The sequence below is a fragment of the Osmerus mordax genome, chromosome 5, assembly GCF_038355195.1.
Source record: "Osmerus mordax isolate fOsmMor3 chromosome 5, fOsmMor3.pri, whole genome shotgun sequence".
NCBI lineage: Eukaryota > Metazoa > Chordata > Actinopteri > Osmeriformes > Osmeridae > Osmerus > Osmerus mordax.
Genome location: NC_090054.1, coordinates 11059997 through 11082017, shown reverse-complemented (window position 1 = coordinate 11082017; position 22021 = coordinate 11059997). Strand labels below are relative to the sequence as shown.

At 48.7% G+C, this 22021-nt stretch overlaps 1 protein-coding gene across 1 annotated transcript in view; it reads left to right on the top strand.

The window, feature by feature from the left end:
• LOC136943274 (EH domain-binding protein 1-like) overlaps positions 1–22021 on the top strand; it is a 34402-nt gene that overhangs the window by 5218 nt on the left and 7163 nt on the right. The window contains exons 3-7 of the mRNA XM_067236539.1: positions 226–364; positions 672–772; positions 3419–3542; positions 20088–20187; positions 21435–21508. Of these exons, the coding sequence (XP_067092640.1) occupies positions 737–772; positions 3419–3542; positions 20088–20187; positions 21435–21508 (334 nt within the window). The 5' untranslated portion in view covers positions 226–364; positions 672–736. The remainder of the gene's footprint in view (positions 1–225; positions 365–671; positions 773–3418; positions 3543–20087; positions 20188–21434; positions 21509–22021) is intronic.

Genomic DNA, 22021 nt, shown 5'->3' with positions numbered 1-22021 from the left:
TGTTACTGCGTGCCAGTGGCCTTGTGTTACTGCGTGCCAGTGGCCTTGTGTTACTGCGTGCCAGTGGCCTTGTGTTACTGCGTGCCAGTGGCCTTGTGTTACTGCGTGCCAGTGGCCTTGTGTTACTGCGTGCCAGTGGCCTTGTGTTACTGCGTGCCCGTGGCCTTGCTGCGTGTCAGATCAGGTGCATCCAGGCCTTCATACGTGTGCGTGTGTGTTCCACAGAGTAACGCCGAGGAGCTGCGAGCTGAGAGGTTACGCAAGGCCTCGGAGCGTCTGCGCAGTCCTGTGGTGTTCAACAAGGACTCCGCCGTCAGGAAGACCCAGCTCAAGTCCTTCAGTCAGTATGTAGAGACCAGACCAGGTAAGAGACACACACACACACACCTTCTCACTTGCGGGAAATCCCGTTAACATCTCCAGCACACCCCGCACCCACACCAGTCACACACACCATACAGTCACACACGCCATACAGTCAGGCAAACCCTCAAACTCAATCCTTTCACACACACACACCATATCGTCACACAACCCTGCGCACACGATGCAGTCCTTTCCCTTACGATCCCTCACGATCCCACATGCACCTTCACACTTGTCATTATGCATTTGCACCTCTAACTGGTTCATCCCGCACCCCTCACACTCTCCCACCTCCTGTCTTCCAGAGGTGAAGAGGCAGAGGTCGGTGCCCGAGGATCTGAGGAGAGCAGCAGAGGACAGAGGCGGCCTGATGGATGTGGACGTGCGCCGGCCAACGGAAGATGAAGTACTGTCATGCATTCTTAATTGGACTCGTCTTCTGTCCCTCCGTCCCTCCCTCCCTTCCCTTAGATATGTCTATCAGGGACCACTTCTTCCTTCCCCTCCACAAAGAGATTTCCTGTATTGATCTAACAAGGGGGGTGGTGGGGGGGCGTTTTGGGGGCGGGGGGGGTGCATGAGGCTGTGAGATTTTAATTATTACAGTAGCAGATAATCGCAGGCCCCTCGCTTTTGAAGAGAGCGTGCGTAGACGTGTGTTTTAAAAGTCTGTTTGTTTGAAATGGAGTGTGTAGAGTCAGCGTGTGTGTGTGTGGACAAGCAGACTATGGGCAAATCTCTTTCTGCCCCCCCACCTTTACCCACCCCCCAGTGCCTGGGCCCCAGGGTTAATGGGTGTTGAACCTTTCCATTATCCCGATCAGCCAAGAATTACCTGCTGAATGATGTTTGCATTAATATAATATATATGGTAATTTCCCAGCTCTTAATTACGGCCGGGCCGAGCGCAGCAAGGGGAGTGGGCTGATCATGTGTAAAATTGATTTGCCAGGGAAAAAAATATGGTGATAGAGGCGCGGGCGCACAAGAAGGGGTTAGTGTGTGTGTGTGTGTGTGTGTTGGGGGGGAGGAGGGTGGGTTCTGGGAATCAGCCCCCTGACAGACACACACACACACACTCATTTGAAGAGAGCGCAGGAGGAAAAAGTGCTGTCCTGTGTGGAATCGAAAAAATGTTAAGTTTCTCTCTCTCCGCTTACTAGTTTCATTCCTATTAAGAAAATAGAGTGCATCAGCAGGAAAAAACATTTACAGTAGATATTTCCTGGCCATCCTTTAGTGGCACATATGAATAAACATCAACCCCTACACACACCTTTTGGAGGAGGCGTCCTCTTCAGGAGTATATACTAAACAGGACGAGAGGGGTGAAGAGGAGGTCAAACAGGGTCTGAAACCATCAACGTCTGTGTGCGCGGGCGAGTGTGTTTAAACCTCCCAGTGGGTGGAGCTTAACGTCCCAGTGGGTGGAGCTTAGGGCCTGCTTGTGAGAGTGGGTGGCTGTGTGATGAGGGGGGGGGGGGGGTGGGGGTGGTGAGACAGAGAGACTTGGCGCTGATGGAAAGGTTGTGGGTTTACTACAAAGAGGAGGATCGAGACGAGGTCGAGGACGCTGAGCCCTAATTGGGCGGGGCAGGATGGGAATAGTGACCCCATTCGCCTCGTTCCCCAGGCAGATATAAACACACACACACAGTATAACCTCTCGTCATCCAATTAGGTTTGTGTGTGTGACATAAAGAATGTTTAAGAATGCAGTAGGACTACCTACCTTTACACTCCCAGTGTTTACATATGGTTCCCTAGGCTGTGGCAGCCCAAACCTATTCGACCATGTCGTGCCATAGTTTCATGATGAAGCCAAAACATTTCACGCCTCATTATGTAACATATTTTCTTTCTGAGACTTAACGTTCAACACGGAACACATTTTTGCTTCATTTCTTTGATGGATCTCCTCTAAATCTAGTCGATTTAGTTTTATGATCATTATGAACTGCGTTCAACTCTGTCGTTAACTATGCTTTGTGGGTGTTACTTTTTTAATATATATTTATCTATATAACCAATGTGTTTATGATTCAATTGTTTACTAAAGCACAACATTGCCTACAAGTGCACTAAGTTCTCCATAGATCTAGCCTCTTAAGTTGGCTCTCAGAGTGCACCAAATTGATGCATTGGAGCATCACAATGTAAAAGGTTTTCCTTGGACCTTCCTTACATTTACATTTAGTCATTTAGCAGACGCTCTTATCCAGAGCGACTTACAGTAAGTACAGGGACATTCCCCCGAGGCAAGTAGGGTGAAGTGCCTTGCCCAAGGACACAACGTCAGTTTGCATGACCGGGAATCGAACTGGCAACCTTCGGATTACCAGCCCGATTCCCTCACCGCTCAGCCACCTGACTCCTTCAGGGTCCAAAGTTCATCCAGCACATTCTCACACTGCTGTGGGAAACGCAGCAGGTTTACTAGCACCCAGTTTTACCAGCATCCGAATTAGAGACGCAGGTCACATGATTTGGGCCAAGACGACTTCGCCTAGACGACAACTTCCATCCAAGTTTTTGCTGCTGCCTATCACTAACCGGCGTTGTTTGTAGGCCCGTGTACACCGATGCCAGACAAAGCTGAACCATCTAGACAGCAGCAGCATCAAGGGCTGCTGTCAGGCCTCAACTCCCTCTGCTCAACTCCCTCTGCTCAACTCCCTCTGTGAACAGCGCTTTGTTCCCTCCGCAGCTGTTAGGAGAAGAAACTCATCTGAACGTGTTCTGTAACACCAACCCCACCGATGAACTCTCACCATCTCATCCTCCTTCCTTCCCTTCTCTCTCCTACTTCCTTTCTCCGTCCCTCCATTCTCACCCTCGACCCGTCCCGCCCCCTCTGTCTCTCCCCTTCCCTTTACTCTGTCTCCTTTCCTTTATTCTTGTCTTCCTCACTGCTCTCTCCCACCCTCTCTCTTTTCTGCTGTTTCCTTCTCATCTTTTTCCCTCCCTCACCTCCCTTCCCTCTCTCCCTCACCTCCCTCCCTCGTGTTTGTCCCCCCCTCCCTTTCTCTTCCCTCTCCTTGCTCTCTCACAGAAGGCGTTCAAAGACACCAGTCAGTATGTGGTCGGGGAGCTGGCCGCTCTGGAGAGCGAGCAGAGGCACATAGACGCGCGCGCGGCTCGCGTGGAGAAGAGGCTGCGCTATCTCATGGACACAGGTACCCAAGCCCAATTACACTGGAAAACTGTTTTGGCAAATTGAGCGTTCATACACGCGCACACACACACACGCGCGCACGCACACCGCGCTCAAACTCTTCTGGAGTTTTTTGGTGTCGGGATGTGTGTGAGCATCTTTGAAGCTCCCCCCCCCTCCCCCCCTTCAAGCGCGCACACACACACACACACACTCAGTTCAGTTTTGCCGCATGGTGGATATGAAAAGAGGGGGTGGTGGAGGGGTGTGTGTGTGTGTGTGATGGAGGGATGAGGGAGAAGGGGGGGATGGAGTCTGGGATGGAAGAAGAAGAAGGGAGACCTCTCTGGGCCCGGGTGATAAGGGAGCCTTCATGGGGAAACGATAACCGGGTCTGATAGCAGGGGCCCACAGCCTCAGCCTTGCCAGCCTCAACACTATTGAACAGTGCGCTCAACCATGCAAGGATACACCCCCTTCCTCCCCCCAGCCCTTCGCCCTCCCCTAGTACATATCTGGCCTTCATTGATACGCTGCATAAGAGAAGGGGGGGTGGAGGGGGTTGTATTGAGTTATGGGGGTGAGAGTGGGGGGGGGGTACAGAATTGTAAAATAACATTGAATGGCTACGTGACACAGCTTATAGTCTACAACACACTCACGCTCGCGCACACAACACAAAAAAATATATATTTTGGCAGTGTACGGCACAAGATTGTGTGGTTTCGCTAGATTTGGTGGGTGGGGGTGAGCAAAGCTTTGTAAAAAAAAAAAAAAAAAAAAAAAAAAAAACATGGCGGTGTGCACAGCCAAAAGGGGGGGGGGGGGACGGGGGGGGGGACGACACTATTGAGTCTGTAACTGAAATTTGAGAAACGCATCTTGTCGATGATACTAAACAATAATTCCCCCCCGTCCAAGAGTCAGTTTCTCAATTGGGGAGGGAGTGAGGTGGGGAAGAGATGGAGAGATGGGAGGGAGGGCGGGCGGGCGGGAGAGGGAAACTGGGACGGTGGGATTTACTCGCCTCCTCCCCCCATCCCATTTGGGCCGATATCAAGACTATCTCTCCATTTGTTGTGTTTGCTTTCCTCCTTTCGCCTCCTTCCCTCCATGCCCTCTACCCCTGTCGAAGCCCATGCCATTGTGTCAATCTGAAGGGCTTTTTTCCACTGATAAAGCCCGCTCTACCCAGCGAGGAGCCAGGTTATTTACTTCCAAACACCTTCAGCCAAAAGATATATATATATATATATATCTACACACACACACAAACACCCCCGTCCCCCCCCCCCGAAAAATGAGATTCTGTAGAAAGAAGAAGCAACAGACAAGTGAGGACAGAATGGCAATGGTGTATCAGGGAGAGACATTCCCCCGGACGCGTCCAAACCACCTTGTACAATCAGTCACAAATGAAATGGTGGAAACGCGGCGCGGGAGTGAACACTGCCGCTGCTTTTATGCCGCGCTTCCCCCCCCCCTCCCTGCTCCCTCTCTCCCCCAAACTCCTCGGCTTACGAGGGACTTGATGTTCCTTCTCCACGCTCTTGACCCCTCCGCGTGATACGGGTCGGTCTGGGTTGCAGGAACCCTTCTGAGTCCCTGCTTTACCTGCTCCGAGCCCGGTCCGAAAGGATGCTAACGGCTGCTCAGGCCCTGCCTCTCAGATGGCATGCTACCATCCTATTAGTATTCACTCTGTCTTCAATACTTAGTACACATGTTGGAGTATGCTCTCATACTGCATCGGGTGGCATTTCGCAGTATGCAAGCCAGCACTGCTCTGACCACCTTAGTTCATTCATACTGTCTGCAACAAGTATGCACTAGGTAAGCACAGATGTAGTCAAGTAAAAGGAATGCAATTTATGACGTGCCCAAGGGCTTCATTTGGAATGAGGTCACTGTTACATGAAAGCTTTCGTGATATACAACCAGTCAAACCTGTACTTATGCTACCATTATATTTAGTGCCAATTGAGTTTTTAGCACATCGGAACCTTTTATGTTTTCTGCATTCCTGTTTTATTGCAAAAGTGACAGTGTAGAGGGCCAGGAGATGTAGAGAGAGAGTGGGGGAGGACATGCAGGAAAAGGCCCAATCTGGGGGCTCCTGCTGTAAGGCCTACGTGCTCCGCGCTCTACCAGGCCCTCTACCAGGCCCTCTACCAGGCGCTTCACCCGATGAGCCACCAGGAGCTCTACCCTGTGAGCCACCAGGCCGCGCGTTGATTGAAAATAACACGGGCAGCCCGCAGTAGCCGTCTCCCAAAGTCAGTCAGCGCTCCGCAAGACGTGCAGCTTGCAGGCTGCGGTGTGTTACCCCAGCGCGGGGCCCGTCAGCAGCCGAGTGCAGGAGTCTCGGCCCACTGGGGAACAGGACTAGCCTGTCGTTCAGGAACACCAGGTACTCCACTGCTAGTGGCTGAGGAGCAACACGGAGGGCATGGTCTGTGTTTACTGACTGAGGCTAGGATCTAGAAAGAATGGGGTTTCTAGAAATGACATCAACGCCATTGACTAAAGGGACTTTAGAAAAGAATTCATTTGTCATTCATGTTAAACCTTGATGGTGGAACATAAATACAGTACATACATGCAGTACATATGTACAAACATGCAATGTAGTGATCACATCCAGGTTAAAGAAATAATACTTGTAATATAGAAGTAATTACATGGGTAAGTTGTGTTTTGCTGATTTTTTTTTTTCTTTCTTAAACTGTATTCCCTTTCACTGAAGTACAGATGGAAACATTGCCCAGGTGCAGACTACCGGTCCGTCTGGGTCTTGCCATGGTAAAGTTCAGAAGTGTGACTCTGCCTGGTGTGGTGTGGTGTGTGTCTTTGCTGTGCATGGCCCGGACAGCTGTTAGGTCTGATGACGATGTCTGAGGAGACATGAGGCTGACCCGTGATTTCTGCTCTCTGCTTCAGCAGAATTCTGGTTCAGGTTTGCTGTGCCCCCCCCCTCTCTTCCTCTTCTCTTCCTCTTCTCTTGTTCCCTCCCTCTCTCTTTTTTTTTTCTATCTCTCCCATCAGTCTGTCTTATCATTTCCCCCCTTCTCTTTCTCCCTGCCATGCCATTTCAGTCTTTCATTTCGGTATCTCTCTCTTTCTCCCCTTCCTCTCTCTCCTTCCTCCCCCCCCCCCCCCCTCCCGTTCCCCAGTTAAGGCACAATGCAGAATATTTGCAGCGTTTTCTATTACGTCGGGGGCTCCCCAGATGAATTCAAAGTAATTGGGGTGGTTAATTTATTTACTCAGAGGCAGTTCACAGCACATTAAATAATAGAGATAATTGAACAAGAATTGTCAAGTGTCTTCTGATATCAGACACATTACAGGAGGGAGTGTGCATAAAACTCCATTTCTATGCCCCCATTGTTTATGGTAATTAAGTACACAGATTTATTCCTTGGTTGCCTTCCAAGCTTATGGCAAGCGCCATTGTTGTCTTCTATTAATATGTAATCAGTAAATAGTTTAATTTTCTAATCTGCGGTTGGAGAATTCACTTTCTAACAACTCTTAATTACTGCTGGGCTCTAATGAGGCCCGCAGTGCCGCCCCGGCCAGCCAATCAGCAGCCAGCTGGGGTCGGGGGGGGAATTTGAATTCCTGGGGGCGGCCCTTTGCCTAATGAACTTGTTATTTCTGCGCCGGGGGAAGCAGTGTCCTTCACAGCTGCAACGCCGGGACAGCGTTCACCTAACCTTATGACGGTAACATAGGAAGGAGAGGAGGGGTGCTGTTAATAGATGTTGAAATGATGTAAAAGTATTTATATGGGTTTTATTGAAATTATATAATATTTTTCGTTTATGTTAGTTACTCTAATTATAACGCTTTAATTCATTTATCTTAAATAGTATTGCTGTCACATCCTGCATTTGTGTGTTTTACATGGTTTCTATGTTTGCATAGCAGGTTATGTAAGCATAACAACAAGGTTCTGTCATTTAATGTCTTTATTAGTTACAGTACCACTCAATAGAACCACTGATATACTTTTGACTGTGTAGGTGTCATGTCTTGAATGGCTATTGTGCAGAAAGAAAGCCCTGTAAATATCTAACTCTTTTATTGAAATTCCAGCCTCAGATACTGGAAAGCATTCAAATGTATTCTTTGCATGTCGGAATCCTCTGGCCCCTTTTTGAATACACCCCGCAACCCCCTACCTGGCCCCAGCGCCTATTTACACACACATACAATTTCAAAATGAATATATAACGCGTAACAATGGACGCAATTATCCAAATAATGGCATTTAGCCGTGCCGGCGAGCCAGCCCCTCACCTACTGAGCATGTGATAAGAGATAAACAACACACGGAGAAGAGAGAAGAATGAGTTTTAGACCCCGAGATTAACATACGTTTAAAAATTGCTCTTGAGGCCGATAAGATTGACACAGGGTTTTATTGCAACCAGCCCCTAATCCCTTTTTGTGTCTGGGCGTCGGGGAGCGGGAGAATCTTTCCAGAAGGATACAGCGAGGGCTTAATGCAAGTTTACAGACAGCCAGCCCCTATATCCTCTCCTTCAGTCCTGTATGCGAGGAGAGAGGCGCACATGCCTTCACATCTGAATGCTGCCGTTTGAGTCGGCCCTCCCAGCTGCTCCTGTGTTCTGGGTGCTGTGTCGACACCTCGTCCACCTGTCGCCCTGGAGCCTTGCCGGATGTGGGCGCATCTTTCAGCTGTATAGTAGCTGTGGAAAAGATATGTGTATTTTGACACAGCGTGTATGGTTGGTTATGTAAATATGGTGCTGCTGTAAGTGTAAATATTCCGGGGTTTGATATTAGGCCGTATCTTTCTCCGGCTCTCGTGGTGACGTTTGTTGTGTGCGCGCGCGCGCGCGAGTTCATATTTCTGCAGCTTTAAGGAATAAGTGTGTACCTCTCCAGTGCTTGCGCGCCCGTCGGTATAAGCCAGTGTTGTGGTGGCGTCAGCCACTAGTTTGACTAAAGATTTAAGCTCAGCGACGTGAGTGGCATGGGGGAGGATGCATTTCTCTTCTCACATGCCACGCACACACACTTCCCGTCTCGTTGTGGCAACACAAACAGCCGGCACAGCTTTAAGTATATTATCAGGACCCGTTCTTTCAGAGACGCATTGCTAAAGAAGCTTAACATTAATTATTGTAACTTTGGGCCGATTACATCCGCGCCTGCCTTGTAAGCACAAGCAGCCTCGTGTTGACCTCCTGTGTGAGAGCTTAAAGACACAAGAATGGCATTTTACCAACTTTAATGGGATAACCAGTATAATCTTTCAGCACTAAGAGGAGAAAAAGTGCTGGGACCATAATACCCTCCCCAGTTCTGAGAGGAGAAAGAGAGGGCTCTGGTGTCGTCGGAAATTAGCGCTCTCACTCAATTATTTGTCATAGTGTCGTCGCCAGTTCCTTTTTCTCCAATATTCTCTCTCAAATTGTATTTATACGGGATGTCTGTTTCCTCTTGTGCTTTGCTCTTGTGAAAGGAAGAAAAGCAACTTCCTCAACAGTTTGCCTTTAGTGCGTGAAGCAGGATTGAAAAGGATTCCCGAGTTGATATCATCTGCAACCTGCTTACATTTCCTCGTTAAGAGTACAGGCTAATAGACCCCTTAATACGTAATAGTAAAGTTGCCGTTTTCTCAACAACAAAAAATGATTAAATAAAACCTGTGTGTGCGGTTAGCAATGTGAACACATTTCCATTTTCCTCTTGTTTGTAAGTGCTACAAACAATGGTTGTTTTGGCTTGTTTTTTAGTGTGTGTCAGTGGCCGCAGGGTTTCATTGAGTTAGGAAACAGATTATACCCGCCCTCCCTCACTTAATCTTCCCGGCCATTTGAATGTTTGAGCAGCAAAACTATTTAATTAGTTAACTTGCAAGGGGACTCTTCTTCACAAACCCCCCCCCCCCCCCCCCCCCCCCCCCCCCAGTCCACTCCGACTCTTTCACTTTAACCCCTTACCTCCCCACCCCATCCTTCCATTCCCAGATGTGCATTTTTTTCTTTCCTTTTTTTCCTCCCTTCTTCCCAGCTCTGTGTCAACTCTTTCAAACATTCTTTAACAGTCAGGATGAAAGGGGGATTTTTAGGAAGATTAGGGAGCGGGGATCCTCTAGGCATTGTCTGCGAATCCTCAGATAAAACGAGCTGGGGTGGATGAAGTCGACGGGAGGGAGGTCGGGATGGAGAGGAGGGGAAGGCAGCGCTGGGGTTGAGGGGTGAGCCCGGAGGGAGGGGGGCGGGGACAGTAACTAACTGCCCACTGCCATCCGAAGACTTGTTATTTAGATTTTGATCATTAAAACCTGCATATGAAATAATTGGCTTCCAGCCTTCCTTCCCTCCCTCCTCCCCTCCCTCCCTCCTCTTTCCTTTCTCTTTTCCTCTGTATCCTCTATCCCCCCTTCGTGTCCTTCTTGTTTGCGGTTTGGCTGCTTTGGCTCTTCGAATAATTTTTGGTCGCGAGCTAAAGTTGCCGGGTGTGATGGGGGGCTGCCTCTCGGGCCGCCAGTGATAGGGCCGATTAACATTTGGTGGGGGTGGAGGCTGGTGCTTATGATAATCTCCTCTTTATTGCACCGTCCCGCCATTGCTTTTATCAGCCGCCACTCCAACTGCGACCCCAGCAGAAGTCCCTCCCCCCTCCAAAAAAAAGAGGTGCCAAGCAAATCCACACACACGCTCACACACACACACACACACAGTGCAAGAGCACATCCATTCACACAGCCCCAAAAACATTATGGCACAGAGACAGAGAGTAGCTTTTTAGTTTTAGTTTTGTTTCTAGTTTTTTTGTGTGTGTGTTGGAGCTTAGTCCTGTTTATTTTCCAATGCAAAATATTTCCTTTGATTTGAAATTATCTCTGCGTTTTGGTTTTGAATTTAAGCTCTGAGACATTTTAATCCGTTTTTATGTATGCTTCGTGTTTGTGTTCTAATGTAAACTTTATTTTGTTTGCGTATTTAGGGAAATTAATTGGAATTTTTTTCTACTATATGCCTGTGGTTTATGGTGGAGTGGGGGTGCAGTCTTTTGCATAATTGATCATTATTTGGTTAACAAATTGCAGCCCAACGACATAATTGAATTTCAGCTATGCCAGTCAATTAATAGGGCCTTTCTCATGGTAACTGACGCAGAGACACTCGACAATGCAGGTTAATGACCGGGGCTGGGTCGGTAATGACACCATTCAGTTGCTAACACGCCTGCCCACTATGCCACTCTTGTCATTCCCCCCTTCCATTCCATTTCCCATTGTAATGACCACTCCGGGCTACAGATTCCAACAGCTGTCTTTCCCAATACATTCCCATTAGAATAGCAGTTTAGGGGGACAGTTAACATGTGTATATTGACTCTCCATGCCTGAGTATGTGGGGGAGAGGGGGGGGGGGGGGGTTAGGGATAATACGCTATTTCAGTTCTTGAGCGATACAGTAGTATTGAGGCTGATTATAACAAGGGGAGGATATTTTTGGCTGTCCTTAAGCAAACCTTGAATAAAGGAGATGGATAGAGAGAGGGGGGGGGGGGGGAGTGGAAGGAAACCCCAGAATCCACAATCAAGCTGTAAGGGAGGATGACTAACGGTGTTAGCACACGCACAGCCATTACTTGAGTCGCCGATTAATTCATTAAGCAAATTCAACATTAACCGCTCCGGCCTCCCGTGGAAAGGCGTGCAATATGACACCTCTCAAATTTGTTCTAACATCCCCATGTCCCCGGGGGGGGGTGAGGGGGGGGGGGGGGGGGGGGGTGAGCATGCCTCCCCTTCGCTAATGGAGGGGGCGGGCCCAATTATGCAAAGCAGGCCCGGGCTGTCTGTCAGCAGACCAGGGGGCAGCTCCTCTGGGGGTTATCACGCTTGTCTGTTTCTCTCTCTTCCTCTCTCTGTCACTCTTTCTATATAAGGGTGTTATTTTCCCTACGTGTATTTCTATAAGCTTCCTCTCCTTCCCCTCTCTCCTACCCTCACCCTTTGTTGTTGTTGTTGTATAATCCCTTAGCGGGCCTGTCTCTCGTCTTGTATGTTCCTTCACCCAAATGCTAGCCCCCGACAGATCACTTGAGAGCTGACACAACTGTTGAGTGGCCAGATGTTGCATGCAAGCTGTCTGGTGAGGTGCTCTCTGCAGGGAGCCTGGCTTTGTCTTTCTGTTCACAATCAAAAGTCACTCCACTCCTCCCTCCACCCCTCCCTCCACTCCTCCTCAAGAACCCGGATGTTGAACAACTGTGTGTGTGTGTGTGTGTGAACATACACTCAGGGAGAAACCTCCTACCTGGCTTTACTCACCAAAACCACCCCCTCTCTCTCACACACACACATTTTTTCTGTCCTCTGGAGCTTGTGTTTGAGCACCATATCCCTTAAGGCTGGTGCTCGCCAGACCCCAGCTAGATGGCATTGTAGCCCCCCTCTATACAAATCTATTTACATTGGAATAGGAGCCCAGCAAGGGGGCCTAGGTGGGCTCCTGTGACTCAGGCAAACGAAGAAGCAGTGAAGAACCAACTAACCCAAGGCCCTAACAAATACATGAAGGCTTGGCTAAATCCCAGAGATAATGGCTGCTGTGTTAAAGACTAAAGCATGGCGAGAGAAAGGGGGAGGGGGGGGGGGGTGAGTGAGAGGGAGAGGGAGAGATTGAGAGGGGGGGGGGGAGAGGGGATTACTCTGGCGTTTTGCATCAGTTGCTTTCTGCTGGGTGGCCCTCCTTGTCAAAGAGAAGAAGGGAGAGAGGGGCAACTGCAGGAGAGGGAGGAAAAAGAGAGTAGGGGGGAGAGGGGGAGAAAGAGAGGGAGGAGAGTGTTTAACGCCACAGCCGTTCACATGGCACATTGAGAAAAGGAGTGCTCTTAATTCCATCAAAGCAGGCCCTAAGAATCGGCCATTAATTTATTCCGACCTCCCCACCCCCCACCCGACGATCTCCACACCCCCATCCATTGTCCCCTCAATTGTTGATCGTTTCTGTAACATCTGGTCCATATCACACAGCCATAAGCAACAGTCCTCCAGCGCGTGTGAGAGCGTGCATTCGTATGTCGGTGGGCACAATAGGATGGACTGCATTTACATGTTTCAATATTCCATAGATGATTAAAGAAAAGAGGCCTTGCAGTGATTTGGTGGTTTGATAAAGGTCTCCCTTTGAAGGTTGATAACCTACAAACCAGGGTCACCAAAATGACTCGAGTGGAACGATAGACGGATGGAGAGGAAGAGAAAGGGAGGCTTGTATCGGAAGAATGAATTGATTGTGTTGTTAAATGTTCATCACATATTTAAAGCAGGAACTAACCAGGCAGCAGGCAGGTTTGTATGTGAGCCACATCAGGGCCTGTGGAACACAACTGACAGTGTGTGTGGAATCCCTGCCCTTGATTGGAGGGTGTCGCAAGGGCCAGCAGATTATAACCGGCCATAGTTGCTCCCTCCAGCTCCAGGGATGAGCTGAGCTGTTGACATTCTGCGGGGTCATCATCCCCAGATAGCAGGGGCCAATCGCCGGGATCACACTGATAAACCCCCCCCACACACACACACACACTAACTCACGCACACACAGGCACACATACACACCACTAGACCTTTACCCAACCTCTCCACAGCCCATTTTGCTTCCAGCTTGGGAGAAGGGGGAATTCAATAGAGAAAGAGAGAGAGAGGTGGGGAGAGGATGAGGCTACAACAGAGAGAGGGAGTGAAAGTGACACCGTGGGCTAGGCCCAGGTCCTCAAGGTGTGTATTTAGTGTGTCATATTCAGCAGGATATCGTTGACTACGTTGAGCTCATCGGAGCGATGAGCGTGTCTCGTATTTGACGTTGGCGCGACACTTCGCGACGTCACTCCTCTTTGACACGGCAGGTTTTTTTTCGTCCCACGAGTGAAACCTGAGGCTCAGAGAGTGGGAGCCACGCGGGCACCTACGCTGTCTGTCTGTTTGTCTCTCTGTCTCTGTCTGTCTGTTTGTCTGTCTCTGTCTGTCTCTTTGTCTCTGTCTGTCTCTCTTTCTGTTTGTCTCTGTCTTTCTCTCTTTCTGTCTGTCTCTGTGTCTGTCTGTCTTTCTGTTTGTCTGTGTCTGTCTTTGTCTGTCTGTCTCTTTCTGTCTCTCTCTTTCTGTCCTGTCCCTTCTCCCGCCATCTCTTTCTCTCTTCTGTTTCTCTCTTTCTACTTGTCTCTCTCTCCTTGATGCATGTGCTTGGTACATGTGCATGATGCTGACACCTCTTATATAACTGCCCCTTCTTCTTTACACACACGCACCCAGACACGCATACACACTCGCTCCCTGTAAAGGTCCCTCAAGCAACAAGGGGGTCTCGTTCTACAGAGAAAGACCCCCGAATGAAAGGGAGCGGTATGCAGCCTGCACTTAGCATGTGGTCTCTATCTATCTATCTCACTCTGTCTCCTTCTCTTTCTCTCCGTCCTGCCCCTGGACCCTCCACACACACACACCCCTCCATAATTGCACCCACTCTTCCCCTCTAATAATCAAAAAAGCCCCCCTGTGGTAGAAGTACCTCGCATTAGGGAGCGTGGAGATCACTCCTCCGTTAATAGGATGATGTCTTTTGGCTTTTGTCATGAGATTATTAGGCCCCAGATAGCTTCCCCTCTCCTCTCCTCTCTTCTCCTCCTCTCAGCTCTTACACACAGTGCCTTGGAGAGTCCCAGTCGAGTGGAGGTAGAGAAATACCAGGCGAGGCCATTGTTCGGGAGCTTGTATAGTAAAAAGCGGGCTTAATGATATACCTTATAGGGGGGTAACACCAGGTGAGCTACTGTCAGCTACTCAATTGCTACTGGCAAACACACACACACTGTCTCCCCCTATCCCCTCATCTGCCCCTTCTTGCTATATTAATTACCTGAAGTGTTATGGTCTTGTCGAAATGCTCTTGATTCAGACACACACCACGTACAACACAGCCTGAGCTAGCCTAAAGTGCCGGGGAAGAAAGTAAAGCAATACCTTTAGCAATGTCGATGGTGACTTTAATAAGAAAGGTTTATTCTCTACCTTCAAAAGATTATTTTTGTATTTTTTTAACACCATTGTTCCAAATGGTTTCCAGGTTTCTCAGACACTTAAATTAGTATACTGTAAATACATTTTTTATGGTTGTAGATTTAGAATGTCGCTGGATTTTGTTCAATTCAGTGACTGTGGCAATATTTTTATGATGATTACTTGGAGTAGAAATAAAGGTTCAGTACTGCTTTTTTCACCTGTTCATGTCTCATATTGTGGTTAGGTTTATACAGATACTGTGCTATGATGTGCTTTAATATGTGTGTGCGCGCATACGGCCCAATGGTGCCGTGGTATCAATGTGTCCCTGTATCTTGTTCGTTTCTCTCCCTGTTTGTATGTGTGTGCTAGCGAGGCAAGCTCATGTCGCTAACGTGTGTTTGTGTGTGTGTGCACGCGCGTCTTATGTACACACGTCTGGCCTTCTAACCCGGGCTGAGATAGACAGGACAGTGTGAACCTGAAGAGAGAGAGGGACTGCTGCCACCAGCCCATAGTCTGCCACTCTCTGATAATGTTTATTGATTTGGAGGAAAAACACAATTTGATGGAGTGGGGGAGCGAGGGAGAGAGGAAGGGGAGTGGAGGAGTGTATTTGTGTGATTGTCACGGCTCGTCTGATGCTGCAAGACAAAATGAATTTACTGGCGGTATGACTTCTGGTGTCGTCTGACCCACTTTTTCTACATGCGAATGGTTTCCCAAATAAACCGTATGGAAATGGAAGGGTAGAAAAACAAAAGGAGGGAGTAGCTGGATTAGAGGCTCTGATGAGAGTCTCTGTTCAGCAAGGTGAACTACCGAAATACACATTTCAGCTTAAGCGGAAATCTATTACTGAGGGTTGTTTGCACAAGAATCTCCCAACCTTACTCCTTACACACACACACACAAACACACACACACAGAACTTTGTGGTGAAGTGAGAGGTGTTTGGAGGTTGTCAGGCTGCTAGCTTCTGGGTTGGCAGTGTTTGTCCAGGGGTGTGTGTGTGTACCGAGAGGGAGAAGTGATAGAGAGCGAGGGGAAGAAATATTTGGGGGGCAAACCCATCATCTGTGTCGAGCTTTCTCACTGACACACACACACACACACAGGGAACACACATTCAGACAATTACATGAAAGGCGCTGGGGTGATAACGGTGTATGTACAGACTCAAAGTACCCATCTCATTAAAAGCGACTTTGCCGACCCCTCTCCTCGCCCTCCGAGTTTGTCTCCCTGCCGTTTAACACCACTTATGATTATGAATTCCCTCCCTCCGCCTCCTCTCTCCCACCCCCACCCCCTCCCTCCCCTCTGCCGTCATTGTAAGCCGTAAAGCAAGCATTCGTTGACAATTGACACCAGTGGAAAAGGCGGCCATTGAAACCTGTACGAGGGGAGGCTTTTTTTTTCGTCTCTCTCTCCCCCCCTCCCCCCCCCCCCCCCCCCCCCCACACACTTTTCTTCTCTTCCTTTACCGGGGGAGGCAAGAATGAATTGCTTAATGTGTTCCATTCACAGACATTATATCCAGGTTCAATAAAGCAGGAATTTGCTCCATTCGCCAGACCATTGTAGCATTGAAGAAAGAGAAAAGGCCTTACACCCTCCCTAAAACCCTCCGACCTGCTCCGGGAGCGATGTGGAGAGGACGAGTGGGGGGGATGGAAAATGGAGATGGAAAGTGTGTGACTGGGATATGAGTTGCAATATCCTATTGGTGATTTTTGGTTTACATTCGAATTGTCATTTCAATAGTTTGATCGAGATTGGAGGGCTTGGTTAATTTGGATAACTGTGTAGCTGTCCTTTAAAGCCAGCCCTTGGGAATATAAAAGAGAGAGAGTGCTGAAGAGAGGCTGAAATTGAGTTAGCATTTAACCAGTTTGGCTTGAACAAGAGAGAATGTGTTTGACCTGTTATGCCACCAGTGACAGTCCTCTTCTCTGGTACAAAGGCCTGCTTTGCCTTATCCAGAAGATTAGCGCTAGAAGGCTAGACCAAAGCTAAACTAGCTAGCCTGCTAGTGGGTTCTTTTTTCTTTCTTTCTCACACACAAACACACACACTCTTGCTCTCACACACACACTCTCTAATTCTCTCTCTCACACACACACACACACACACTCTCTGTTGTCCGCTAACAAGGCACTAGCTCCTTTAGCTTGCTCGGCCACTCACAGTAATTAAATCAAGCCTTTAGTAGGCTACTTACTTACCCACAATCCCCGCACCCCCTCCGGTCACCACTGCAAACCCATCAGATTACTTCAGCCCCCCCCAACCCACCCCCTTCATGCATATTCAGATCGCCACGGCGACGGCTTCTTAATGAGCTCTTACTTAATCACGGGAAACAATGTTCATCTTGTGCTTTTTCCCCCCCCCCCCTCCGTTCTTTATTGCTTTTGTGTTTGTCTCCCTCCTTGTGGTCCCTGCTGGACACCCACAGTAGCAGCAGAAGGGAGAGCGTAGAGCAGAACACGAGGCTCGTACCACAATCAAACACTGTGGAGCGTTCAGAATGGGACTCAGACGAAGAGCAGAAGTTTCTGTGTGCTGCACCCCCCTCCCACACACACACACACACACCCTGTTCCCTTTAAAAAAGTCTGATAGACAAATTGGATTATTTCTTATTGGATTAAACAGAAAAATGGACGGATAAGAAATGAGAAGAGCGTGCTGTGATCACAGGCTATATTATATTTCTTTTCTCTCGTTCTCTTTTATTCCCCTTCACTTCCCTTTGTCCAGTCTTCCTTTATTGACAGAAACAATGGTTTTTGCCTGACCAGTCAAGCCAATTATTACTGGTGAGGTTGGATGAAATCATAACATGCAGACGTTTGATTGAAAAAAGAGGAACTAGGTTTGGCTTCCAACAATGTAAACAGTTCACTTAACAATTCACAGATTTACATAAAGGCTGAAGTCTGCACCAGTCCAAATTTTTTATTTTATTTGCATGGTTCAAGTCAGTGTGTGTGTGTGTGTGTGTGTGTGTGTGTGTCACTGGGTGTAGCTGTCAGGTGATAATCAGTGTGGGCCACCAGGACAAGCTGCAGGTTTAGCACCACAGGGGGTTTTCATTATTCCTATCTGGTCTGAATGGAACACGGGCCAAGATGGCTATCTTAATCTTATTTGGCTATAGAAGCTAGCTTGCTCACCCACACACACATTCTCCACTTGGCCACGAGCCTCGTGATGCACCTTGTTCTTTGTTGTGTGTGTGTGTGTGTGTGAGGACGAACGGAAATCTGATCAAGTGCTAGGATGTATCGCGAGTATCTTGTTTGTTTCTGTGTGAACGTGTGTCCGGCCTTTGATTGTATCTTGACGTATGTGTGCACGACCATTTTGGTACGGGAAGCTAGTGGGGAGTCGTTTCATAAAGCCTTTTCATCCCTTTTTTTTCTTGGACAGTGTAAGAAAAGCCCCTGGTCTGGAGGTATAAGAGAGGGGCTGAGCCATAACGCATCGTGTCCCACACCGTATATTATGTGGGAGCAACGTCCCAATGTGCTTACAGAACAACTAGACAATTCAGGATGTTTGAAGGGACACCTTTGTTACCATGTGTGTGTGGCTGGTAGAGGACAAAGCAGACACCTGAGGTGTCCTGAGGTCAGAGTTGAGCTTGACAAAGAGGTAAACAAGCAGCTGTTCTCTGCCCTAACCCCCCCCCCTCCCTCCATCCACCTTCCTCTGCCCCTCTAGACCATTCCAGCTCCTTCCACTTGCTCCTCCCTATCTTACTCCACACCTGCCTTTCTCCCCTTCGCTGTTTTCCCCCCCCACCATCCCAAATCACCCCTTTTTTTCCTCACCCAAACTTCTCTCTCCCTAAGGTCTCCTAATTGTTCTATCCTCCATTCCCCCTCTCCCTCCTCCGTCTCCTTCTCTTCCCCCGTCCCCTCTCACCCAGAGGCCCCCCCCCCCCGCCCCCACTCTCCCCTCCATTCAAGGATGAGGGCGGCTGGCGGCGGGGGGATAGCTTCCCTAATCCCCCCCTCGTCTTCCTCCCGCCTCGCCACAATGTCACAGGAGCTTAATATCAGCCATTATTATTTGCTTGTTTTATATGACAGTGTGGCGGCACAATGACCTGTCAGAGTGGGGGTTTACACCCCCCCCCCCCGCCCAAATGTCGTCCATTTCAAAGTTGACTACAGTAATCCAGGCACCGGCGATTCTTTAAATCCTGACATCCCTTTTGACTCGCGCACACGTACCTAAATGAAATTCCATACATCTGGTATAGCTCAGAGCATCCGAAATGTTCGCACAGCAGCCTATTGTCATCCTCGGTGCAGAACAATCCCTCTTTTCCGGCTTGAGTGACACTGCGTTGTGTGTGAGAAACAACACGCGCGCGCACACACACACACACTGCCCAGATGACTCTCGTCTCTCTTGGTTCTGAGAAACTGAAAAAGATAGTCTTGCACCGAACTTTGTGATCACAGCAGCACTCGTAAAAAAAGTGCGTGCCCCTTTCTTAATCTCTTCCTTAGTCTCTCTTGCTCTCTCCCTCTGCCTACCCAATTACAAATATGAGCGTTGTGTCCTCATGCAAATTCTATTGTCTAGGCTTGTCAGATCATGTCAGCTATGAGGGAACCTGCTGAGTTGGTAGAGAGACAGAGAGCGTGAATGACTGAGAGAGGTGAAAACATAAGCCCTAAAGAGATCTCTCATCTCTCCCCTCCTTCCCCTTCAGAAGACATAATGAGTGTCAGTGTAATGCTGCTAATACCCAACACCGACTACATCCGCACATCTCGACACACACTTCACTGACTCAAACCACACACACACACACACATATCTGACAGCGACTTGAGAGTTGTTTTCCCTCTGGCTCAACATACCTTTCACACATATCATTATATTGCGTTCAGAACACATTAACAAGCCAAAGAGGCTTATTACTGAGCCTCAACATGAATCACGATTCAGCCGTGTGAACCGGAGGTTTGACCTGAGGCTGGGGACTGAGGTTCACAAGAGGCGCTCGCCAGCCTCTCGATGTGCTATGTTAGCAGGTAGAGGCGCTACGTTAGTATGTAGAGGTGCTGTGTGTTTGCTGGCCCGCTGAGTGATGAGAGGGATGTGTACTGCCCACAGCGCAGGGCTCCAGTCTATAAAAGAGCTTGACTGGTCGTCGCAGAGTTAATCCCGCCACCGGTTGAAGTCATATTGACGTCGTGAAGGCTTGGGGCGACGCAAGTGTTTACCCAGTGAAGACGCGTGCATTTACACACACACACACACAGCCAGCCGGCCCGGAGTAATGGCACAAATAGCACCTCCCTGAGAATGTAAGGTTTATTTACATTAATCCATGTGTTTGTGGTGCTCAATATGGGATACCTGAGTGATGTTTGTGATGCTTTTCATTGTCTTTTTCGGATTTTTATTTCAACATTATTTCCAGCTTGGTGGCGGTGAGTGTGTGTGTGAACAAGCAGTTATAGGGCTGTGTGTGTGTGCTCGTTCCAGGGAACAACAAGGAGGAGGAGGAGGCCATGATGCAGGAGTGGTTCATGCTGGTCAACAAGAAGAATGCTCTCATCAGACGACAGAACCAACTGTCTCTGCTGTAAGTCTGCCTTTCTGTCTGTCTGCCTGCCTGCCTGTCTGCCTGTCTTGCAGTCTGCAAGTCTGCCTGTCTGTTCATCTTGCTGTGCGTATGTCTGCCTGCGTACGGTCGTTCCTGCCGTTTATTGATGTGCTAGCCTAGCTTGTCTCAACTGCGCTCAGTTGTCCTGACGTTTAAAACGTCTCTGTTCCAACCGCCCAATACACACACAGCGTTTCACATTCCCATCCATTTACATTTAGTCATTTAGCAGACGCTCTTATCCAGAGCGACTTACAGTAAGTACAGGGACATTCCCCCCCAAGGCAAGTAGGGTGAAGTGCCTTGCCTAAGGACACAACGTCATTTGGCACGGCCGGGAATTGAACTGGCAACCTTCTGATTACTAGCCCGCTTCCCTAACCGCTCAGCCACCTGACTCCTCCTCCTCCTCCTCCACACGTGTCCTGTGAGACAAACCCTGACATCACACAGCAGCTTCAACCTTTGATCCTATTAGACCATCCGACTCTCCGCGTCCTGTTTATCCACACATCGATGTCCATGTTGACTCTATAAGGAATCAATGAGACCCCGGCAGATCAGAATTCCCCCTCGCTCTCGGCCCTTTGTGTGGTCAGTTATGACAGGCGGCGAGACACGCACACCTTTTTAAAAAGCAGGTTTTCAAACCAGAGGTTTTCAAAGAGCCGGGCAAATGAAAGATTGAAGTATTCATAATCACATTATATCGTGGGAAAAAGGATGGGGGGGGGCGGGATTTTAAAGTGGCCAATTGACAGAGGGTCTGATTATTAGCTCCTTTCATTCCTCTCTTTGTGGCAGGGAGAGAAAGGCGCCTCTGAAGGACAAATTCTATTACGCAGAGAATTAGCTCGTTTTCTAATATGCCTGAAAGATGTAGGGAATTGAATTTGTGTGCCAACGCCTCCCCCAACACACACATACACACACACACACACACACACTTCCCCTTTTCACCTGCCCTATTCTCCCACTCCATCTCCAACCGTCTCAGTCCTTCTCTCTAGTTACCTTTTGACCTAAACACCCACACACACACACGCTCACGGCTTGGCCCGGACGGGGTAGATGTTTTCTGTATCAGTTATGTGCAGTAGATTAATGTGGCGCGGGAGCAGGTTCCGGCGACTGGCGTGATCAATGTTTATTACAGGTTTCTTTAAGTGTTTAATGATTTACTCATTAACATATTGATGAACTTTGTTTTCCCCAACTTGCCACAGGGAGAAGGAGCACGATCTGGAGAGGCGCTTCGAGCTGCTGAACCGCGAGTTGCGGGCCATGCTGGCCATAGAGGGTAAGAGGGGTGGGGATGGGAGGGAGGTGTGTGGGGGGGGGGGGAGAGACAGGCTGCAGGTGGTTGGATTGGATAAGCGGAGAATATCTACATCATTCATAAAACTGAATAAGCACTTATCACCCGTAGTGATCAGTTTCATTGTAATGGAAATATTTATCCGTCTTACCTGTCCTGAAAACAGGACAGCGTGTTAATTCTTGACTGGTGTGTTAGTGCACGCGTGTGTGTGTGTGTGTGTGTGTGCGCCCCCTGTGCGGATTACGACCACCAATCTCAGGTCGGTGCTACTTGATCAATGCTATCTGTCTCTGTACGCCACGCCTGAATAGCAGATGCCTGATTTGAAATCTAGCCACACAGACATGCAGGTAAACTGGAGGTACATATTACTAAGAAAGCTTGTTATTTATACCAGGGCTTCGGAGAGCATCCATTGTGTCATATCAAAGTTGCCGGGGCCCCGAGAAGTTAAATCCTTTCGACTGTGTCCTCTTTGGCAAAATGAACCTT